The 17898-nt window shown below is 41.3% G+C and overlaps 1 protein-coding gene across 1 annotated transcript in view; it reads right to left on the bottom strand.

Annotated features, from left to right (window-relative positions):
* Positions 1–8307: 8307 nt before the first annotated feature.
* ccnjl (cyclin J-like) overlaps positions 8308–17898 on the bottom strand; it is an 81098-nt gene continuing 71507 nt past the window's right edge. The window contains exon 5 of the mRNA XM_078550604.1: positions 8308–12440. Within this exon, the coding sequence (XP_078406730.1) occupies positions 11984–12440 (457 nt within the window). The 3' untranslated portion in view covers positions 8308–11983. The remainder of the gene's footprint in view (positions 12441–17898) is intronic.

The raw sequence follows: 17898 nt of genomic DNA, 5'->3' as shown, positions 1-17898 counted from the left end.
TGAGCAATTTGGATAAAATCAAACAGGTTGTGTCAGGAAGGGACAATTGTTTGATAATTGTACAGCAGGGAAAAATAACAAAAAGTTAAAATTAAAGGCACTATACCTGACATTTGTAACAAGATAAATAATTAATAGCATAAAGAGAGATAAATGATTTTGATAGAGTAGTCATTACTGAGACATGATTGCAGAGTAAGCAAGGTTGGGAACTATATATTCCAGAGTACTGACATTTAGAAAAGAAGTTAGGTAGCATTGATAAAAAAAAGATAAATAAATAGAAATAAATAATAATAGGGCAAAAGGATATTTGTCCAGAAAATCAGTAAGAATCATCAGTATGTATGGAGTTGTAAATAGTTCTTCCCACTTTGACCTATAATCTTTGAACCTAGCCTCTAAATTCCATACGCTAAACATTGAAAGATGCCAATATATTGCATAACACTTGCTCAGCTCCTAGCCACTCACCCACCCAAGCTGCACCTACAGCACTCTGGACAAGCCAAACCACCTTGATCAGCTTCCCTTTCCTGTTTTGCATCCTGTGAAACAAATATCCCGACACAGCATTGCCCTAAAGCGGTTGTTCCTTTTTGATGGATTCTTTAACAGTTTGCCCATCCTCAAATTGGCAACCATTAGTCTGGGCCAACACAAGCTTTTTGTACATCCTACAAAGCTGTGCATAACAATCCCTCACCTGTTCCATGTAGTAATCGCCATCTGATACACAAACTAGGAAATAGGAAGTTCTGCATAGAGGACTAGAAAGCCAGTGCTCGCAGTGTTGCATTTTCATTAATATCCCTATGTTGTGTTTTAGGAGAGTAACATATAACTCACAAACACAAAAAGAATCAAATTTAATCTATAACAGTTACTCACAACTGAGCCCCAACTAACAGGTTTGTTCTTGCACCCCTTTTTTTTTTACTGTGCCTTTGTTGTGTTGTACAGTCTGTGTGGGACACAATAGGCAAAAGCGATTCAATTAATACAGGAAGTCATTTTTGGGTCAAGTACTTTAGAAGTTCAGGAATGAGAAAATTAAAGACATTCTATCCCATTCACATTATACAATGGATCAACACAACACAACACTGGCTTTCTAGCCCTCCAAAAGGCACCAGGCTCTTGCCTTGGCATCTCCTCCAGAGTGCTGGGGGTCTGGAACTCACTGCCTGAAAAGGTGGTTGAAACAAAAACCTTCATCGCATCTTAAAAAAACAATTGGATATGCAATTGAGGTGCTGTAACCTAGAAGATTACAGGCTAAGAGCTGGAAGGCAGAACAGCTCTTTCTTTCGGCCAGCAGAGAGGTGATAGGACAAATGGCCTCCTCCTGTGCCATAAATCTCTGTTTCTACATTGTAATGTTACCATCTGTTGTATTTGTATGATTGTCCAGTAAGAGCTAATGAGAGGTAGGAAGGGAGCATTTTTCCAATTTTTCAAATAGTTACACTGCAGAAGAAAAGCGGCAAGCAGAACACTAAGATAGTACTCACTGGCACAAAGGTCACGAATTGAATGATGCTACATTAGAATAACAAACTCTTGTCAATTCCATTTCATAAATAAAGTCTGTGACCCCCATGTCAGTGAATCAACAGGTAAATGTATCATGGGGTGGAGCATCAAGTCGAACAGACAGGGAAACTCAGCTCCTGTCCAGTGCTCAATTAATTGATTTCACCCAAGTCAAAATGGACTCGCTAATTAACCTCAGTGATCCTTGAGAGCGTAAAAATAGCAAGTCAGGATTCCCGCTCCCTCGAACCCCAATAAGCAGTGCATAAGTATGACCTTGGTCGAGAACAAGACTGGGTGTGACCGTTTGTGATTACCACATCTAGTACTGCAAGTAGTCACTGACTGAGTTCACACACACAGGTGGTGATACAGAAGGGTAAGTTAGTGCTTATAGAACTGCATCCCTAACCAAGCTACCTTCTTCATACGGGTGGGGGGTGGTGGTGGGGAAGGTAAAAAGATAAAATTGAGAAATCAGAAGCAATATCCCCTATTTATCGATTGTTTTCAGCTTTTGGTGATGGGGAGGTGATGGGGAGGTGATGATGAAGTGGTATTGTTGCTGGATCCAGAAACCCAGGGTAACGCTCTGGGGACCTGGGTTCGAATCCTGCCAAGGCAGATGGTGGATTTTGAATTCAAAAAAACATCTGGAATTAAAAGTCTAATTGTCGATTGCTGCTTAAAAAAAACTCATCTGGTTCACTACGTGACTCCAGACAATGTGTGGTTGACTTCAGTTGACTCAGTTGTAACAAACCATCACAAAAAAAAGAATGAAACTGGACAGACCACCCTGCATTGACCTAGGCACCAGAAACGACAATGGCAATGGCAATCACAGCTCTGTCGACCCGGCAAAGTCCTCTTTAATAACATCTGGGGGCTAGTGCCAAAATTGGGAGAGCTGTCTCACAGACTAGTCAAGCAACAGCCCTGACATAGTCATCCTCACGGAACCATACCTTATAGATAATGTTCCAGGCACCACCATCACCATCCATGGGTATCTCCTGTCCCACCGGCAGGACAGACCCAGCAGAGTTGGCGGCACAGTGGCTGGGGAGAGTTGCCCTGGGAGTCCTCAACATCAAGGCCGGACCCCATGAAGTCTCATGACATCAGGTCAAACGTGGGCATGGAAACCTCCTACTGATTACCACTTACCACCCTCCGTCAGCTGATGAATCAGTGCTCCTCCGTGTTGAACACCACTTGGAGGAAGCACTGAGGGTAGCAAGGGTGCAGAATGTACTCCGGGTGGGGGACTTCAATGTGGCTCGGTAGCACCACTACTGATCGAGTTGGCCGAGTCCTAAAGGGCATAACTGCTAGAATGGGTTTGCGGCAGGTGGTGAGGGAACCAACAAGAGGGAAAACATACTTGACCTCATCCTCACCAACCTGCCAGCCGCAGATGCATCTGTCCATGACAGTATCGGCAGGAGTGACCAATGCACAGTCCTTGTGGAGGTGAAGTCCCACCTTCACATTGAGGGTACCCTATGACCGTGCTAAATGGGATAGATTTCGAACAGATCTAACAACTCAAGACTGGGCATCCATGAGACTCTGTGGGCCATCAGCAGCAACAGAATTGTACTCAAACACAATCTGTAACTTCATGGCCTAGCATATCTCCCACTCTATCATTACCATCAGGCCAGGGGTTCAACTCTGGTTCAATGAAGAGTGCAGGAGGGCTTGCCAGGAGCAACACCAGGCATACCTAAAAATGAGGTGAAGCTATAACCCAGGACTACTTGTGTGCCAAACAGTATAAGTGATAGTCAGGGCTAAGCGATCCCACAACTAATGATCAGATCTAAGCTCTAAAGTCCTGCCACATCCAGTCGTGAATGGTGGTGGGCAAGTAAACTCACTGGAGGAGGCGGCTCCACAAATATCCCCATCCTCAATGATGGAGGAGCCCAGTATATCAGTGTAAAAGATATTTGTTACAATCTTCAGCCAGAAGTGCCGAGTGGATGATCTATCTCAGCCTCCTCCAGCATCACAAATGCCAATCTTCAGCCAATTCAATTCACTCCGCATGATATCAAGAAATGGTTGGTGGCACTGGATACTGCAAAATCTATGGGTCCTGACAACATTCCAGCAATAGTATTGAGGACTTGTGCTCCAGAACTTGCTGCACGCCTAGCCAAGCTGTTCCAGTACAGCTACAACACTAGCATCTACCCAGCTATGTGGAAAATTGCCCAGGTATGTCCTGCACAGAAAAAAGGTCAAATCCAACCCTGCCAATTACCGCCCCATCAGTCTATTCTCAATCATCAGTAAAGTAATGGAAGGTGTCATCAACAGTGCTGTCAAGCAATCCTTGCTTAGCAATGACCTGCTCAGATGCCCAGTTTGGGTTCCACCAGGGCCACTCGGCTCCTGACCTCATTACAGCCTTGGTTCAAACATGGACAAAAGAGCTGAACTCCCAAGGTGAGGTGAGAGTGACTGCCCTTGACAGCATGGCAGCATTTGACCGAGTGTGGCATCAAGAAGCCCTAGCAAAACTGGAGTCAATGGGAATCAGGGGGAAAAACTCTCCACTGGTTGGAGTCATACCTAGCACAAAGGGAGATGGTTATGGTTGTTGGAGGTTAGTCATCTCAGCTCCAGAACATTACTGCAGGAGTCCCTCAGGGTAATGTCCTCGGTCTAACCATCTTCAGCTGCTTCATCAATGGCCTTCCTTTCATCATAAGGTCAGAAGTTTGCCGATGACTGCACAATGTTCAGCACCATTCATGACTCTTCAGATACTGGAGCAGTCCATGTCCAAATGCAGCAAGACCTGGACAATATCCAGGCTTGGGCTGACAAGTGGCAAGTAACATTTATGGCTGCACAAGTGCCAGGCAATGACCATCTCCAAGAGAGAATCCAACCATCGCCCCTTGATGTTCAATGGCATTACCATCACTGAATCCCCCACTATCAACATCCTGGACATTACCATTGACCAGAAACTGAACTGGACTAGCCATATGAATACTGTGGCTACAAAAGCAGGTCAGAGGCTAGGAATCATGTGATGAGTAACTCACCTCCTGACTCTCCAATGCCTGTCCACTATCTACAAAGCACAGATCAGAAGTCAGGAATACTCCCCATTTGCCTGGATGAGTGCAGCTCCCACAACACTCAAGAAGCTTGACACTGTCCAGAGCAAAGCAGTCTGCTTGATTGGCGCCACATCCAGAAACATTCACTTCTTCCACCACCGACACAGTGGCAGCAGTGTGTACCATCTACAAGATGCATTGCAGGAATTTACCAAGGCTCCTTTGACAGCATCTTCCAAACCCACAACCACTACCATCTAGAAGGGCAAGGGCAGCAGATAGGTGAGAACACCACCACCTGGAGGTTCCCCTCCAAGTCACTCACCACCCTGGCTTGGAAATATATCACCGTTCCTTCACTGTCACTGGGTTAAAATCCTGGAACTCCCTTCCTAACAGCACTGTGGGTGTACCTGCACCACATGGGCTGTAGAGGTTCAAGGCAGCTCACCATCACCTTCTCAAGGGCTACTAGGGATGGCAATAAATGCTGGCCTAGCCAGGGAAGCCCACATCCCCTGGATGAATGAATAAAAATTTAAAAGGCAATTATCAGTCTAACTATTATTACTTTGTTCAAATTAAATTTTGGAATAAAGAATTAAACTGAGTCTACAGCACAGAAACAGGTATTTGGCCCAAATGGTGTTTATGCTCGACCTGAGGTCACTCACACCCCTCTTCATCTAACCTGATCCATTATTTTATTCCCCTGCATGCTTATCTAGCTTCCACTTAAAAGCATCTATACACACTTAGCTTTAACTACACCTTGTAGTAGCGATTTCCACATTCTCACCACTCTTTGGTTAAAGAAATTTCTCCCGAATTCTCTATTAGATTCCTTAATAATACTATATTTATGAACTCTAGTTCTAGCACATAGGCATGAAGAAAACCTGATTAAAATATCAGAAAAAAGCCGATTTTGAAGGGTTGAGGTTAAAAGATTCATTGACTAAATTAATTAAACTCAGGGGATAAAGCCCCTGGGTCTGGATAGATTGCATCCATGTATTTTAAAAGAATCTAGGGAAGGCATTACTACACATATTTAATAATTTGTTAGAAAGAGGTGCAGTGCCAGAATACTGGTTGTTGGCTAATGTAATGCCTATATTTAAGAAGGGAGCCAAACATCAGCAGTAGAAAAAAAATGTAATCCCTACTAAAGGAGAGAAGAACTTCTAGAGACAAAAAATGGACAGTTTGATGAACTTCAAGAGAAAATCTTGCTTGACCAATCTTATTGATTTTTTTTGAGCAAGTGAAAGAGTGGACAATGGTAAAGCAAAATATGCAATTTTCCTGGATTTTCAAAAGGCCTGTGATAAGGTGTCCCATAATAGACTAATGAATAAGGTCAAAGTGTGTGGAGTCAGGGACACGTGGCAGAATGGATTGCTGGCTGGCTTCAAGGCAGAAAGCAGAGAGTGGGAGTAAACAGTAATTGCCAGAGTGGCAGAAGGTAGGAAGTGCTGTTCCACAATTATCAGTACTGGGGCCACTGCTGTTCACAAATTACAATAACAATTTAGACTTTGGAATGAAAAATGCAATTTCTAAATTTGTGGATAACACCAAATTGGGGAGGACAGTCACTACCGAGGACTGCAACAAATTACAGGTAATTAATAAACTTACAAAATGGCCAAAAAATTGGTAAATGAAGTTCAATACATAAATGTGAGGTAGTACATTTTGTAGGAAGAATACTTAGAAGGTGAAGTCTAGGAGGGGTAGATGAACAAAGGGATCTCAGAGTATAAATACGCTGTTCATTAAAAGTTGCACCACAGGTCAGCAAGGCCATTAAAAAACAAACCAAGGACCAGGCTTCATTTCTAGAGGGATAGAGTTGAAAAGTATGTAAGTTATACTAAACCTACATCAAACCTTGATTAGACCACACTTAAGGGTACTGCGTGCAGTTGTGGCTGCTATATTATGAAAAGGATATAGACATACTGGAGAGGGTGCAGAGAAGGTTTTCAAGGATGATTACAAGGAAGCATGGGCTTCCCAATCAGGTAAGGATTGACAGGCTGGGTCTCTTTTCTCTTGAAAAAGTTTGAGGGGTAACCTAATGAGGCTTGACAGCTATTAATAGAGCAGATACAAAGAAAATATTTTCTCTTGTGGGAAAGAGGATAATTAGAGGCCATAAATATTAAAGAGTCACCAAGAAATCCGATAGGGAATTAAGAAATTGCTTTATCCAAAGAATGGTGAGAATGTCAAACCTCCCACAGGGGGTGGCTGAAGTGAATCGTATAGATGCATTTAAGGGGAAGCTAGGCAAGCATATGAGGGAGCAGGGAATAAGAGGTACAATGAAAGATTTAGATGAGGTAAGATGGGAGGAGGCTCGAGTGGAGCATAAACACCGACTTGGACTGGTTGGGCCTATTGGCCTGTTTCTGTGCAGTATATCCGATGTAATTTAGCTTTGGACTCCACACAAATGGAAATACTTTCCCTATATCTACCCTATCAAACCCTTTAATAAACTTAAAGGCCTCTTTTCCAGAGAGCCCCGACTTGTTCAGGCTTTCATGATCCAAGGTTTGTTACAAGTTTAACATAGGCTAGATTTATTAAATACTGGCTAACTAGATTTGAATACAAATAGCGATTCAGCAACCCATTTGAAGCTTCTCCTGGGATCTTGCTATAACCCAGCTTGAGGCAGGATTCTCAAAGACAGTGATTGTTGCTGGGACTTACCTTACTTAAAGTGATGCCATTAAGCCAATGAACATCACAAACCACAGAGATAAATGAGAAGTTTTTATTTTAAAACATCTTGACCAAGCCGGCAACATGAACATTAGCAAAGGACCAAATGGGTATTTTTCTTATTTAAGGTCAAGATACCCAGTGAATCAAAGCCATTGTCTTTCTATTCTGGTAACTAAAGAATAGCTAAAAATAAGGCTCACTTGTAACCTGCAAAGCTGGTGGCTGTTATTTCTTCTCTTGTAGCTTTCAGGACCCTGAGCCAGCAGTTTCCTATAAGCTTAAGACTCTCAATAGCTTAACCTTCTACTGCAGAATTATTTAGTTGCTTGTTGTCATTGTTTGCTTTGGCTTTGGACTTCAGCCTTCTCTCACTTAAGCAATGTCTACTGAAGTAGCGGCTTACCTGGCCCTTCCTGCCATCAGAGAAATTCAAGTTTTTAAAAATTGATTCTTGGGATGTGGGCATTACTGGCAAAGCCAGCATTAATTGCCCTAGAGAGGGTGATGGCTCACCCTTTTCTTGAAGCACTGCAGTCCATGTGGTATGGGTATATCCACAGTGCTGTTCAGCAGGGAGTGCCATGATTTTCATAGTCAGTGTGAAGGAAAGACGATATAGCTCCAAGTCAGCGAATGACTTGGAGGGGACCTTACAGGTGGTGGTTCCATCCATCTGCTGCCCTGTCCTTCTAGGTGGTATAATTTATATGCGATTTTGGATGATGCTATTGAGGGAGCCTAGCGCTCAGTCTACACTTATCCTTACTCAGTCAAGTTCAACTTTGCGGCTGTGTGTAAGAGGTCAATACTGATCTGAAGAAGAGAACAAAGCTAGGAAATAACAGAGTGAATCATTATTAAGGTTTCAAAACTGGGTGTTCCCAGGAATTTCCTTACACTATGGAGGCAGATTTGAGTGTAAATAATGAAATGAAGGCAGGAATTAATAGACTGGCATTTATTTTAAAAAAGTACACAGGATTTTACAGTCATATTTGCTTAAACTTCAATTAGCCAGGTCTAAGATTTATTTAAATAACATTACTAGCAAATATTAGTGTATCATTCAGCAGGTATTTGACTCTTGTCTTACAGTTCTTGAGAATACATGGATATTTGGCATATTGTGCCATTAAAGAGGACCCTTTAAAACAGAACATCTCTGGACAGGAATAAAATGAGCTAACTTTGTATAGCAGGTCGGAACTACAATATATTTTTGGTCGCTAGTTACTCCACTTGGTTTCTCATGGTTTGACAGTATTGTCACATTTGCAACTTGCTTCACAATTCCTTCACATATTCACTAGAATGCATCTTACATTATCCTGTCTCGTCTAATACAATGTGTATTACCCTACTTCTATTCTTTAAAGTAGTTACTGGTTGCAGTATCTAATTGATAGGATGCACAACACCACACATAGTACATCCTCAATTGTGTGCTCAGTCATTTCAAAATCTTAAACAATGTCTGCATTTAAAAGACAGCATCTCAGTCAACCAGTCTGGTAAATCTTATGCAGAAGATTTCCAACCTCCTAAAGCACAAGCCACACAATGACTTTTATTGACTCTGCCATCACATTCCATTCCATGTACTTTTAAGAAAACCAATTCATGTCTCATCATAAGATGCAAGTCGAAAATGGCTATAAGCCTTAAAAGTAATTATGCATCCATTTCTTAAATTTGTAAAAGTAAACCTTTGATGCTACCCTGCACGGCAATTTATACGTACAAAGTATTAAAAATGTCAAGATTGAGATGCAGAAGGCACTTTTAAACACACTGTCTGACACAGTGTGAAATGTCTCTAGGGTAGTCATTCCTCAATTAACCTGTCTTGTAACGAGATTGTTTAGTTATATTAAACAACTTTTTAAAAATAAACACAGGCCAAGAACTTCAGGCAGATTGAGGTTAGAATTTGATCAGAGGTTAAAAAAGTTCTGCAGGGGAATTCATCTCAATGTGTTACATTTAATAAGCTTCTTCTTAAAAAATAAATAATTTATCAAGAGTTGGATTTTTGGACAAGTTAAAACTATCTCTATATTTATTTTATAAAAGTACAAACTGCTGGTTCAGCACACATCTGATGTCAAGTGCAATGATGTCATAACACAACAGCATGCTGAATGAGTACCAGCTGCTTCTAATGGCACTGTCAGCCATTGAACTGAAACAAAAATCAGAGCTTGCTCTCTTGCTACCCCAAATCATGTGGAGTGCACTGTACCAGCTGCACGCAGACAGCAGTTCAATCAACTGCTGTACATTTTTGATTTGATGACTGATCTAAAATTGACTAATCTGTGCAACCCAAGGGTAAATGCAAAGCTGTTTCATCTTGGCAACAGTATTGTTCATATTCCATACTGGAGTGACTTCCTGGGAGTGGGACTTTCCAGCACTAATTGACGCTGAAGCATTTACATAAACTACAGTGGTTTTTTTAACTAAACTCCAAGTCATTAAACTATTTGCTATGTTCACCTGTTTGCATTCACTTCCAAATGGCCTCTGACAAAGCCTATGGAACATACGTGGAAGCCATTCCTGCTGCAATAGACAAAGGCCACAGTTCATTAGAACATGACATGACACAAAGAAAGAAAAAATTGATTATTTAGAGGTCTAACTAACACATTGCACTAAGTCACTCGCCTCATGAGTCCAAAACTTCCACTACATTAAAAACTGAAAAATCTAAAATGATGAAAAGTCTTAAACAATTCTCCCTTCCTGAAATGTTTTTTTTTACAAAATCTAAAAGAAAACTACAGCCTTTAGATATAGGTTCAGAATTACAGCTAAATTTCTTTACATGCAAATTAAGAAAGGACTTGCTTTATCTTTTTTGTCGCTCTCCATTACAGGAAATATTAACCCCCCGGTACTTTGCCCAAGTGGATATTATTCATGTGTGAACCTGGACAGTTAGTGTTAGTGGGAAATTCAATTGGGGAGATGATTACAGCCAAGTTCAATTCTGTCCATGCATGAACAATCCCTGCAGTGTGCTACGGGATAGTGATCAAGGATGAGAGTCCAGACTAATTCTCCTTCCTTAAATTGCAGATCCTCAGGTCATTTGTAGGAAGCTCCTCACCAGTGCCCCACTAGGGATGGGTGAGGCCAAGTAACAATTTGCTTCAATTAGGCAGTAATCTTAGCTTAAATATGAACACTTAAAAATTCAACAAAAATAATTACACTGAAAATGAAATATGCCATATATTTACTGAAACAAGATCTTTTAAGATTACAGCTTGTTAAATTTTGGGTCTGAACTGAAAGAAGATCCCAAATATAGGCATTTTATGGAAAGTAGTTAAGAAAGCCTCTTTGGATTCCTCTGCTTCAGAAAAAAACAATGTAAATAGTGGATGTCTGCAGTACTCCAGTACTGTTAGTTGTCATCTTCAATACTGTGGAGGTGAAACTCAGGCCAGATATAAGGAGAACCCAAGTTATCCTGAGGTAATTGTCTTGTATTTATGAGCAACAAAAACAGCAAGAGGTATTTATTATTTTGTTTCCCTTCTGTGAAATCTCAAGAGGCCTTAATGAGCTTTTAATCATTGGGAAATTTACCCTCACATGTGCACAGGGACTCTCACCTAGCTTGTTTGGTTGTGCCAGCTCCTTGGTTTCACCGTCGATACAACCAAGCAGAGTTCTCTTGTTCTCTTTCTAAGCAGCCAGTGTTGAATCCAAAAAAAGTTTAAATATTAGTTCTATGTTACTAATCTATCCTCTAAATATCTCTGTTTCTAAACTTAGAATTTTCAGTAGGTTACCTTTGCTGGAGAGCAGTGATATATATTGAACCAGTGAGTGCATCTCTCATACCACGTGCCCCCGCCTCAACCCAAAATGAAAAAGTATTAATTCACAAATGCACCAGGCAATCATTGTCTGGGATGGTTACAATTACTGTGATTAGCAGCAGTCTTAATGTAAGAAGTCAATTGCTGCAACATTGCCTTGCCAGTTATACAAATGAAACAGGATACAGTGCCGTAAACAGTATAAAGTGAAGGTACAGCTAAGACACAAACCATATTGCACTCGCAAATGTCTCTCAATACTCCCTGGGTAAAATACCAGAACATCGCAGGCAACATGTGTTAAATTAACACAAGTGGGGCTAACAACATTGCCTTCAAGTAAAAAAAAAGTGCCCCCCCCCACCCCCGCAATAGCTTTCAAGTAAACAATATAAAAATGTCACAGTAATAACAGCCCTTTATGTGAATTAAGGCAGCAGCTTAAAAATCATCTTCAAAAAAAGTATCCTTTTCTTCTCCAAATCTATTAAAATATTTTCATATGGCTTCCTGACATCCCATTGGACTATTTAGTCTCAAAAATGTTTGTACAGAATACCAACACTGGGGCATTCTCAGTCTAATGTAATTAGCATAGTTCCAGAAAAATTGTAACAAGAAAAGCTGCATGGCAAATGCATTCTTTTGCATATCCAAAATAAAAAGTTAACTCGGTGTAACAAATTGTGTCCCTTCTAAGAGAGAGCTTCCAACGTTGAAAAGTAGATGATATTTACCAGTTCGGGAGGATGGTTTTATGAAAAAGCATTATTGCAATTACTGTCATCTGTCAAAACAGCCAGTTGCATATGTTTGATGTCCACTTAAAAAATTGCTACCATAGGCCACAGCGATGCAGTGTCTGGGCTCCGCAGTTATGGCAACCTGCATAGCTATGGGTCCCTGAACAGGCAGAGCCCTTACTGTGGGCTGTAGGCTGGCCTGCAAACCTGGGTATGACTGTAGTGTATAGCTGCTGCCGGTACTTCCTGAGACAATGGCAGCTCGGCGACCCTGCAGGTGGCTCCTATGGGCCTGAACTGAAGCCTGAGGTTGCAACGGCGAATGGAACTGTACAAGCTGTGAGGAGTTCTGGGTGAAGTGTTGATATTGACCCTGCTGGAACAAGAGCTGCGGTGAGGACTGGTGTTGATGTTGCTGTTGGACTGTTGTTTGCTGTTGTAGACTTGACTGTTGTCCTTTGGTTTTGTTGGCTTCTTTGACATCATTATCATGGGCGCTAAATACAAAAGACACCTCAGATCAGACACTTTCCAATATAAGGCCCTCCAACTTTCAATGTATGTGCCACCAAGGCAAGCACAATAGCGCTAAGATAATTTGAGTTTATAATAGTTTGATTACTGCAAAGGCTTTGCTAATTTAAGGTAGTTTCTAATACTCGTCTATATCAAATCTCTTCATAATTTGTTGCTAGTTTATTGTAATGAATGTACAGAACTCTAATACAAACAGCTGGTTGAAGGGGTCAAAAATCAGAATGACGACTTCAAAGTTGAAGGAATGAAACATTGTACATTACATTTGGTTTTCTATTCTAAACCTTCTGCTATTAAAGGTAGGCCATTTATACAATTCAAAGAAACTTATCAGCCATGATTGAATGGTGGAGCAGGCTCGATGGGCCGAATGGCCTAATTTCTGCTCCTATGTCTTATGGTATGGTCAAGACATAGTATATTAACCAGAGTACCCAGAGTCTTTAGTCTCAGGACTCTTCCTACTTTTTATAATTCCTTTTAATCGTTATGTGGGGACAAGAAAAATTACTTTTGTTAATCCTGCATAACTAAGTGAGGGTTTCACCCAAAGATGGCTGTATTTCTATAAAAATTACTGAGATCCAAACTTGTTGCAGAAATAATGCATTCTGGAATAAAGAGCTCCATTATTTCAAACACAGAATTAAAGCAGGAATAATCCAGAACCAAGTGTTATATAATGTACAGCAGTTTACTTCTATCTTCAAGTTGTCCCTCCTCTCCAAAAGTAAAGCTTATTGTGGTACATCATCCAAATTACCCTTCATGCAAGACTACACAACATGCATATGCAGGCTATTCAGCCATAGAAAACATTAGGAGAATCATTCTCGTCCACAAGAAAAATGCACACATTGATACCTTGGCTCAAGTCAATAGGCAGTAAACAGAGATAGGAATCTTGGCTAACTTCTCATTTCACTGGTCCAGCGGTGCTGGTGTCAACTGCACTGCTGCCCAAACTAATGAGCAAAAACAGATCAAGGATCAAATTTGGGACATGATTCAAAGCCCACCACAACAGCTGGTGGAATTTGGGTTCAGTTAATAAATCTGGAATATAAAGCCAGGCTCAGTGATAGTGACCATGAAACTATCTTCAATTGTCGCAAAACCCATCCGGTTCACTAATGCCCTTTAGGAAAGAAAATCTGTCATCCTTACCTGGTCTGGCCTACATGTGGCTCCAGACCCACAGCAATGTGGTTGACTCTTAACTGCCCTCTGAAATGACCTAGCAAGGTCAGTTCAAGGGCAATTAGGGATGGAGAACAAATGCTGGTCTTGCCAGTGACGCCCACATCCCATGAAAGAATTTTAAAAAGTGCTTTGCAGTATCAGGGCATTGCTCATGAAAAGAACGGAAGAAAGCTACGGTGAGAACCAGGAACAGGCTGAATTTGAACAGAATTTGTCAACGCAGAACCGGACTCAGAACTTAAAATCTTCAGAAGAGAAGCAGGGAGAACCATGGCAACACTTAATATAAATATATGAAAAGGCTGAGCATCCAACTAAATTCAGAACCAAGCTATCAGGAAGGTATACCTCAGAGTCAGGATTTACAGATAAAAACACAGTAAACTTTGTGCTAACTAGCACTCTACCAACCTGAATTCTCTACTAACCGGAATTTCTGATGCTCCCCTAAAACGAATCGTCACTTTACCAACCAGAGCCAATTACAAAGTTATCTGGAGCCCATGCCTGCATACTGTATTATTTTATATTTGAATCTATGTCTTAATGCACTGTTGAAGATTTAAAAGCAAAACGAATGCTGTTCTTTACTTCCCAAGTACTTGCATATTAGTTCATGCTACAAGTATGGCACTGTATTCTATTGGTAAATGGAACTCTTCATTAACTGGCATTTTTGATTAACCGGCACCACCCATCCCCCGCGCATGCTGGATAATAAAGATTTCACCATAGTTGCTTTGCAAATCTTGGCGCTAACTGCTCATCTAGAATAATCCCTAAATTGACTCAACCCACACAACCTCATAGACATCCAACATGTGCTGCTGTCATGTGGTGCTTTTATCATACTAAATAAAGCAAACTGGATAAGTCTTGAATGTTTTATGCTGTATAATGGGAGGAATTTAGTCCCCTAGAATCCTGAGACTGGAAAAACTAGGAGCAGAGCGTATATAGCAACAGATATTCTTATTTACTCCACTATCTCATAGTAGCTCCTTACTAAACAGGATCTTTGCTAATGACATTTGATTGTAATAACAGTAGAAAAATTACAGGTTTTAATTTACCTATTTGGAGTCAATTTTTAACTTGTCTGAAAAAGGGGTTTTATCTAAGAAATGTGCACTTAAAATGCGGAACTGGAATCAAGAAAGGAAAAAAGAACCTCTTGGGAAAGAGTCCATAGGAACTTTGATATGTTCAAATTAGATCTCAGTTGGGGTAGTAGTGGGGATTGTACTATTGGTTTCGGTGCCCTTTTTGGTGGGAGTTGGTGAGGGGCAGGAGCTCCTTTTCTGGAAAATATGCACCTGCAAACATCAAGTGAGGGTGTAACTGAGCTCAGTTTGATGCCATCCGCAGGGATAGAGCATGCTGGCAGTCAATATCTAAGCTCACATGAAGAGTGGCCACTTAGGCACACCAATGCAAGTCATGTGGCACCTATGAGACAATATTCTAGCATAAACAACCAGGGAGAAAAACTGGAAGGAAACAAGGATGAGATGGGTTTGTTTTTCTTTTTTTTAAATTCCTTTTCTTGATAGCTAAAGGGAGCAAATCCAATTCCTTGAAATTACTCCATTTGTTGACATAAAAGCTGGAAATGACTCTTTCTGGCACATTGCTTTGCACAAACAAGATTTTCATGTCCCTGATGCAAGGTGCTAATGGGTTAACTCTGTTTTTTGGTTCTGGTGTTAAATTGGGAATACGGGGCTGCAAGTTCAGTTTACAATAGCACTGGAAGAAGGAGCAAAACATTAATCATTTTAAATTCTGGATTGAGAATTGGTTAGCAGACAGGAAACAGTAGGAATAAATGGGCCTTTTTCGGAGAAGCAGGCAGTGACTAGTGGGGTACTGCAGGGAACAGTATTGTGAATACCAGCTATTCACAATATATATCAATGATTTGGATGAGGGAACCAAATGTAATATTTCCAAGTTTGCTGACGACACAAAAATTGGTGGGAATGTGAGCGATGAGGAGGGTGTTAAGAGGTTTCAAGGCGATTTAGACAGGTTGAGTGGGTGGGCAAATACATGGCAGGTGCAGTATAACGTGGATAAGTGTGAAGGGTTATCCACTTTGGTAGGGAAAACAGAATGGCATAGTATTAGTTAAATGGTGATAGATTGGGAAATGTTGATGTATAAAGGGACCTGGGTGTCCTTGTACACCAATCACTGAAAGCAAGCATGCAGGTGCAGCAAGCAGTTAAGGCAGGAAATTGTATATTGGCTTTAATTGAGAGGGGGCTTGAGTACAGGAGCGAGGATGTCTTACTGCAGCTGTACAAGGCCTTGGTGAGACCATACCTGGAGTAATGTGTGCAGTTTTGGTCTCCTTACCCAAGAAGGGATATACTTGCCCTAGAGGGAGTGCAGCGAAGGTTCACCAGACTGATTCCTGGGATGGCAGGATTGTCATGAGGAGAGATTGGGCCAACTAGGCCTGTATTCACGGAGTTAAGAAGAATGAGAGGAGATCTCATTGAAACAAAATTCTGACAGGGATGGACAGACTGGAAGCATGGATGATATTTCCTCTGGCTAGGGGTCTAGAATAAGGGGTCACAGTCTCAAGATACTGGGTAGACCATTTAGGACTGAGATGAGGATGAACTTCTACACTCAAGAGGGTGGTGAACCCATGGAATTCTCTACCACAGAAGGCTGTGGAGGCCAAGTCACTGAATATATTTAAGAAGGACTCTAAAGGCATCAAGGAGTATGGGGCAGGAGAGCGGCATTGAGATAGAGGGCCAGTCATGATCATATTGAATGGCAGAGCAGGCTCAAAGGGCCGAATGACCTATTCCTGCTCCTATTTTCTATGTTTCTACCTCATGGCATTCCAGCCATTATGTCATGTTAATTGGTCACATACCCATCAAAAGCAAAAAACCTCTCAATATTGAGAAGACAAGCGAGCATTATCTCAATCCATGTCAAATCACACGAGCCTTGAACTAGGCAATCATTTTCAAAAACATTTAAAGAGCAAATGTAATTTCAGTAATAACGAAATATGAAAGTAGCAATGACAAGTAAATAGTGGAAAGAGGCTCCAGGGCAGCAGTTTTCGATTCTCTTTGATCAGAGTTCTACTGAAGGGCCATGATTTCAAGACGTTCAACAGGATTTGTAGCATTTATGTTGTAAATGTTGAAGCATTTATAACATTTAATCTTCCGATTATTTATAAACCTAAAATTAAACTAATGAGGGATTCCAATATTCTGCACAAACAACACAGAACCTATTGAACTCAGAATACTCAGGCTAGACCAGCTATCTTCCTTAGAAGGTATTGCTATGGAAGCAGCAGTTCAGAGACCATCAGATTCCATGAAGCTTTCAATTATTTCCATCTGTATTTATCAGTATAATTCTCAGTCCTCTTCCTAACCAGACAACACCATCAAAAAGAGAGCTAGGCTAATAGCAACTGCTTTGTTTAAGAATAAGCTCCATGTAGAAAAATATTTGGGAACAGGAAAAAGAATTATGCTTAAGAAGTCAGTCTCTAAGCGAGCAATCAATTTCTACAGGAGGAGATGGAAAGGGAAGGGGAGAAAGAGGACAGAGGGGGAAGAGAGGAGGAGAGAAAGAGTAGAAAGCAGGAAGGGTTGGGACAGAGGGGTTGGGAAAATGGAAGGGGGAAGAAAGATAGAGACAAGGAGGTGGGAGTTAGAGTTAGAAAGGATGGGAAGGTTAGAGGGAAGGAGGAGAGAAAGAAGGGGGCAGAAGAGAGAAACGGTGGGAGGAAGGGATGAGGTAGAAGAGATGGGGTAGAAGAAACGGGGGAGAGGGAAGAGTTAAAAGTGAGGGAGAGAGAAAAGGGGAAATGGAAGGCAGGAGAACAGAGGAGGAAATGAGGGGGAGAAGACAGAAGGATAGAGGGGAAGTGGTGAATGAGGGGCATGGGGAGGGAAGGAAAAGAGGGGGAAATGAAAAGGAGGAGGGAGAGAGGGAACATCGTGGGAGAGGGGGAAGCAGTAGGATAGATAAGAAGGGGAAGGGGGATTGAAGAGAGAAAAGGGAAGGGGTGGGGATGTAGAAAGGAAAGTGGACAGTGGAACAGAAAGAGGGGGAAGTGAAGGAAGGGGGGTGGCGGTGGAGAAAGGGAGAAAGAGAAAGAGAAGGCAGGGAGAAGGAATGAGATGGAAAACTGAATGAAAAAGTCCTTTTACTCTTAAGTCT

The sequence above is a fragment of the Cetorhinus maximus genome, chromosome 10, assembly GCF_964194155.1.
Source record: "Cetorhinus maximus chromosome 10, sCetMax3.hap1.1, whole genome shotgun sequence".
In the NCBI taxonomy this organism is placed as follows: Eukaryota; Metazoa; Chordata; class Chondrichthyes; order Lamniformes; family Cetorhinidae; genus Cetorhinus; species Cetorhinus maximus.
The sequence above is the reverse complement of the archived record's forward strand: the minus strand, read 5'-3'. Positions and strand labels throughout refer to the sequence as shown.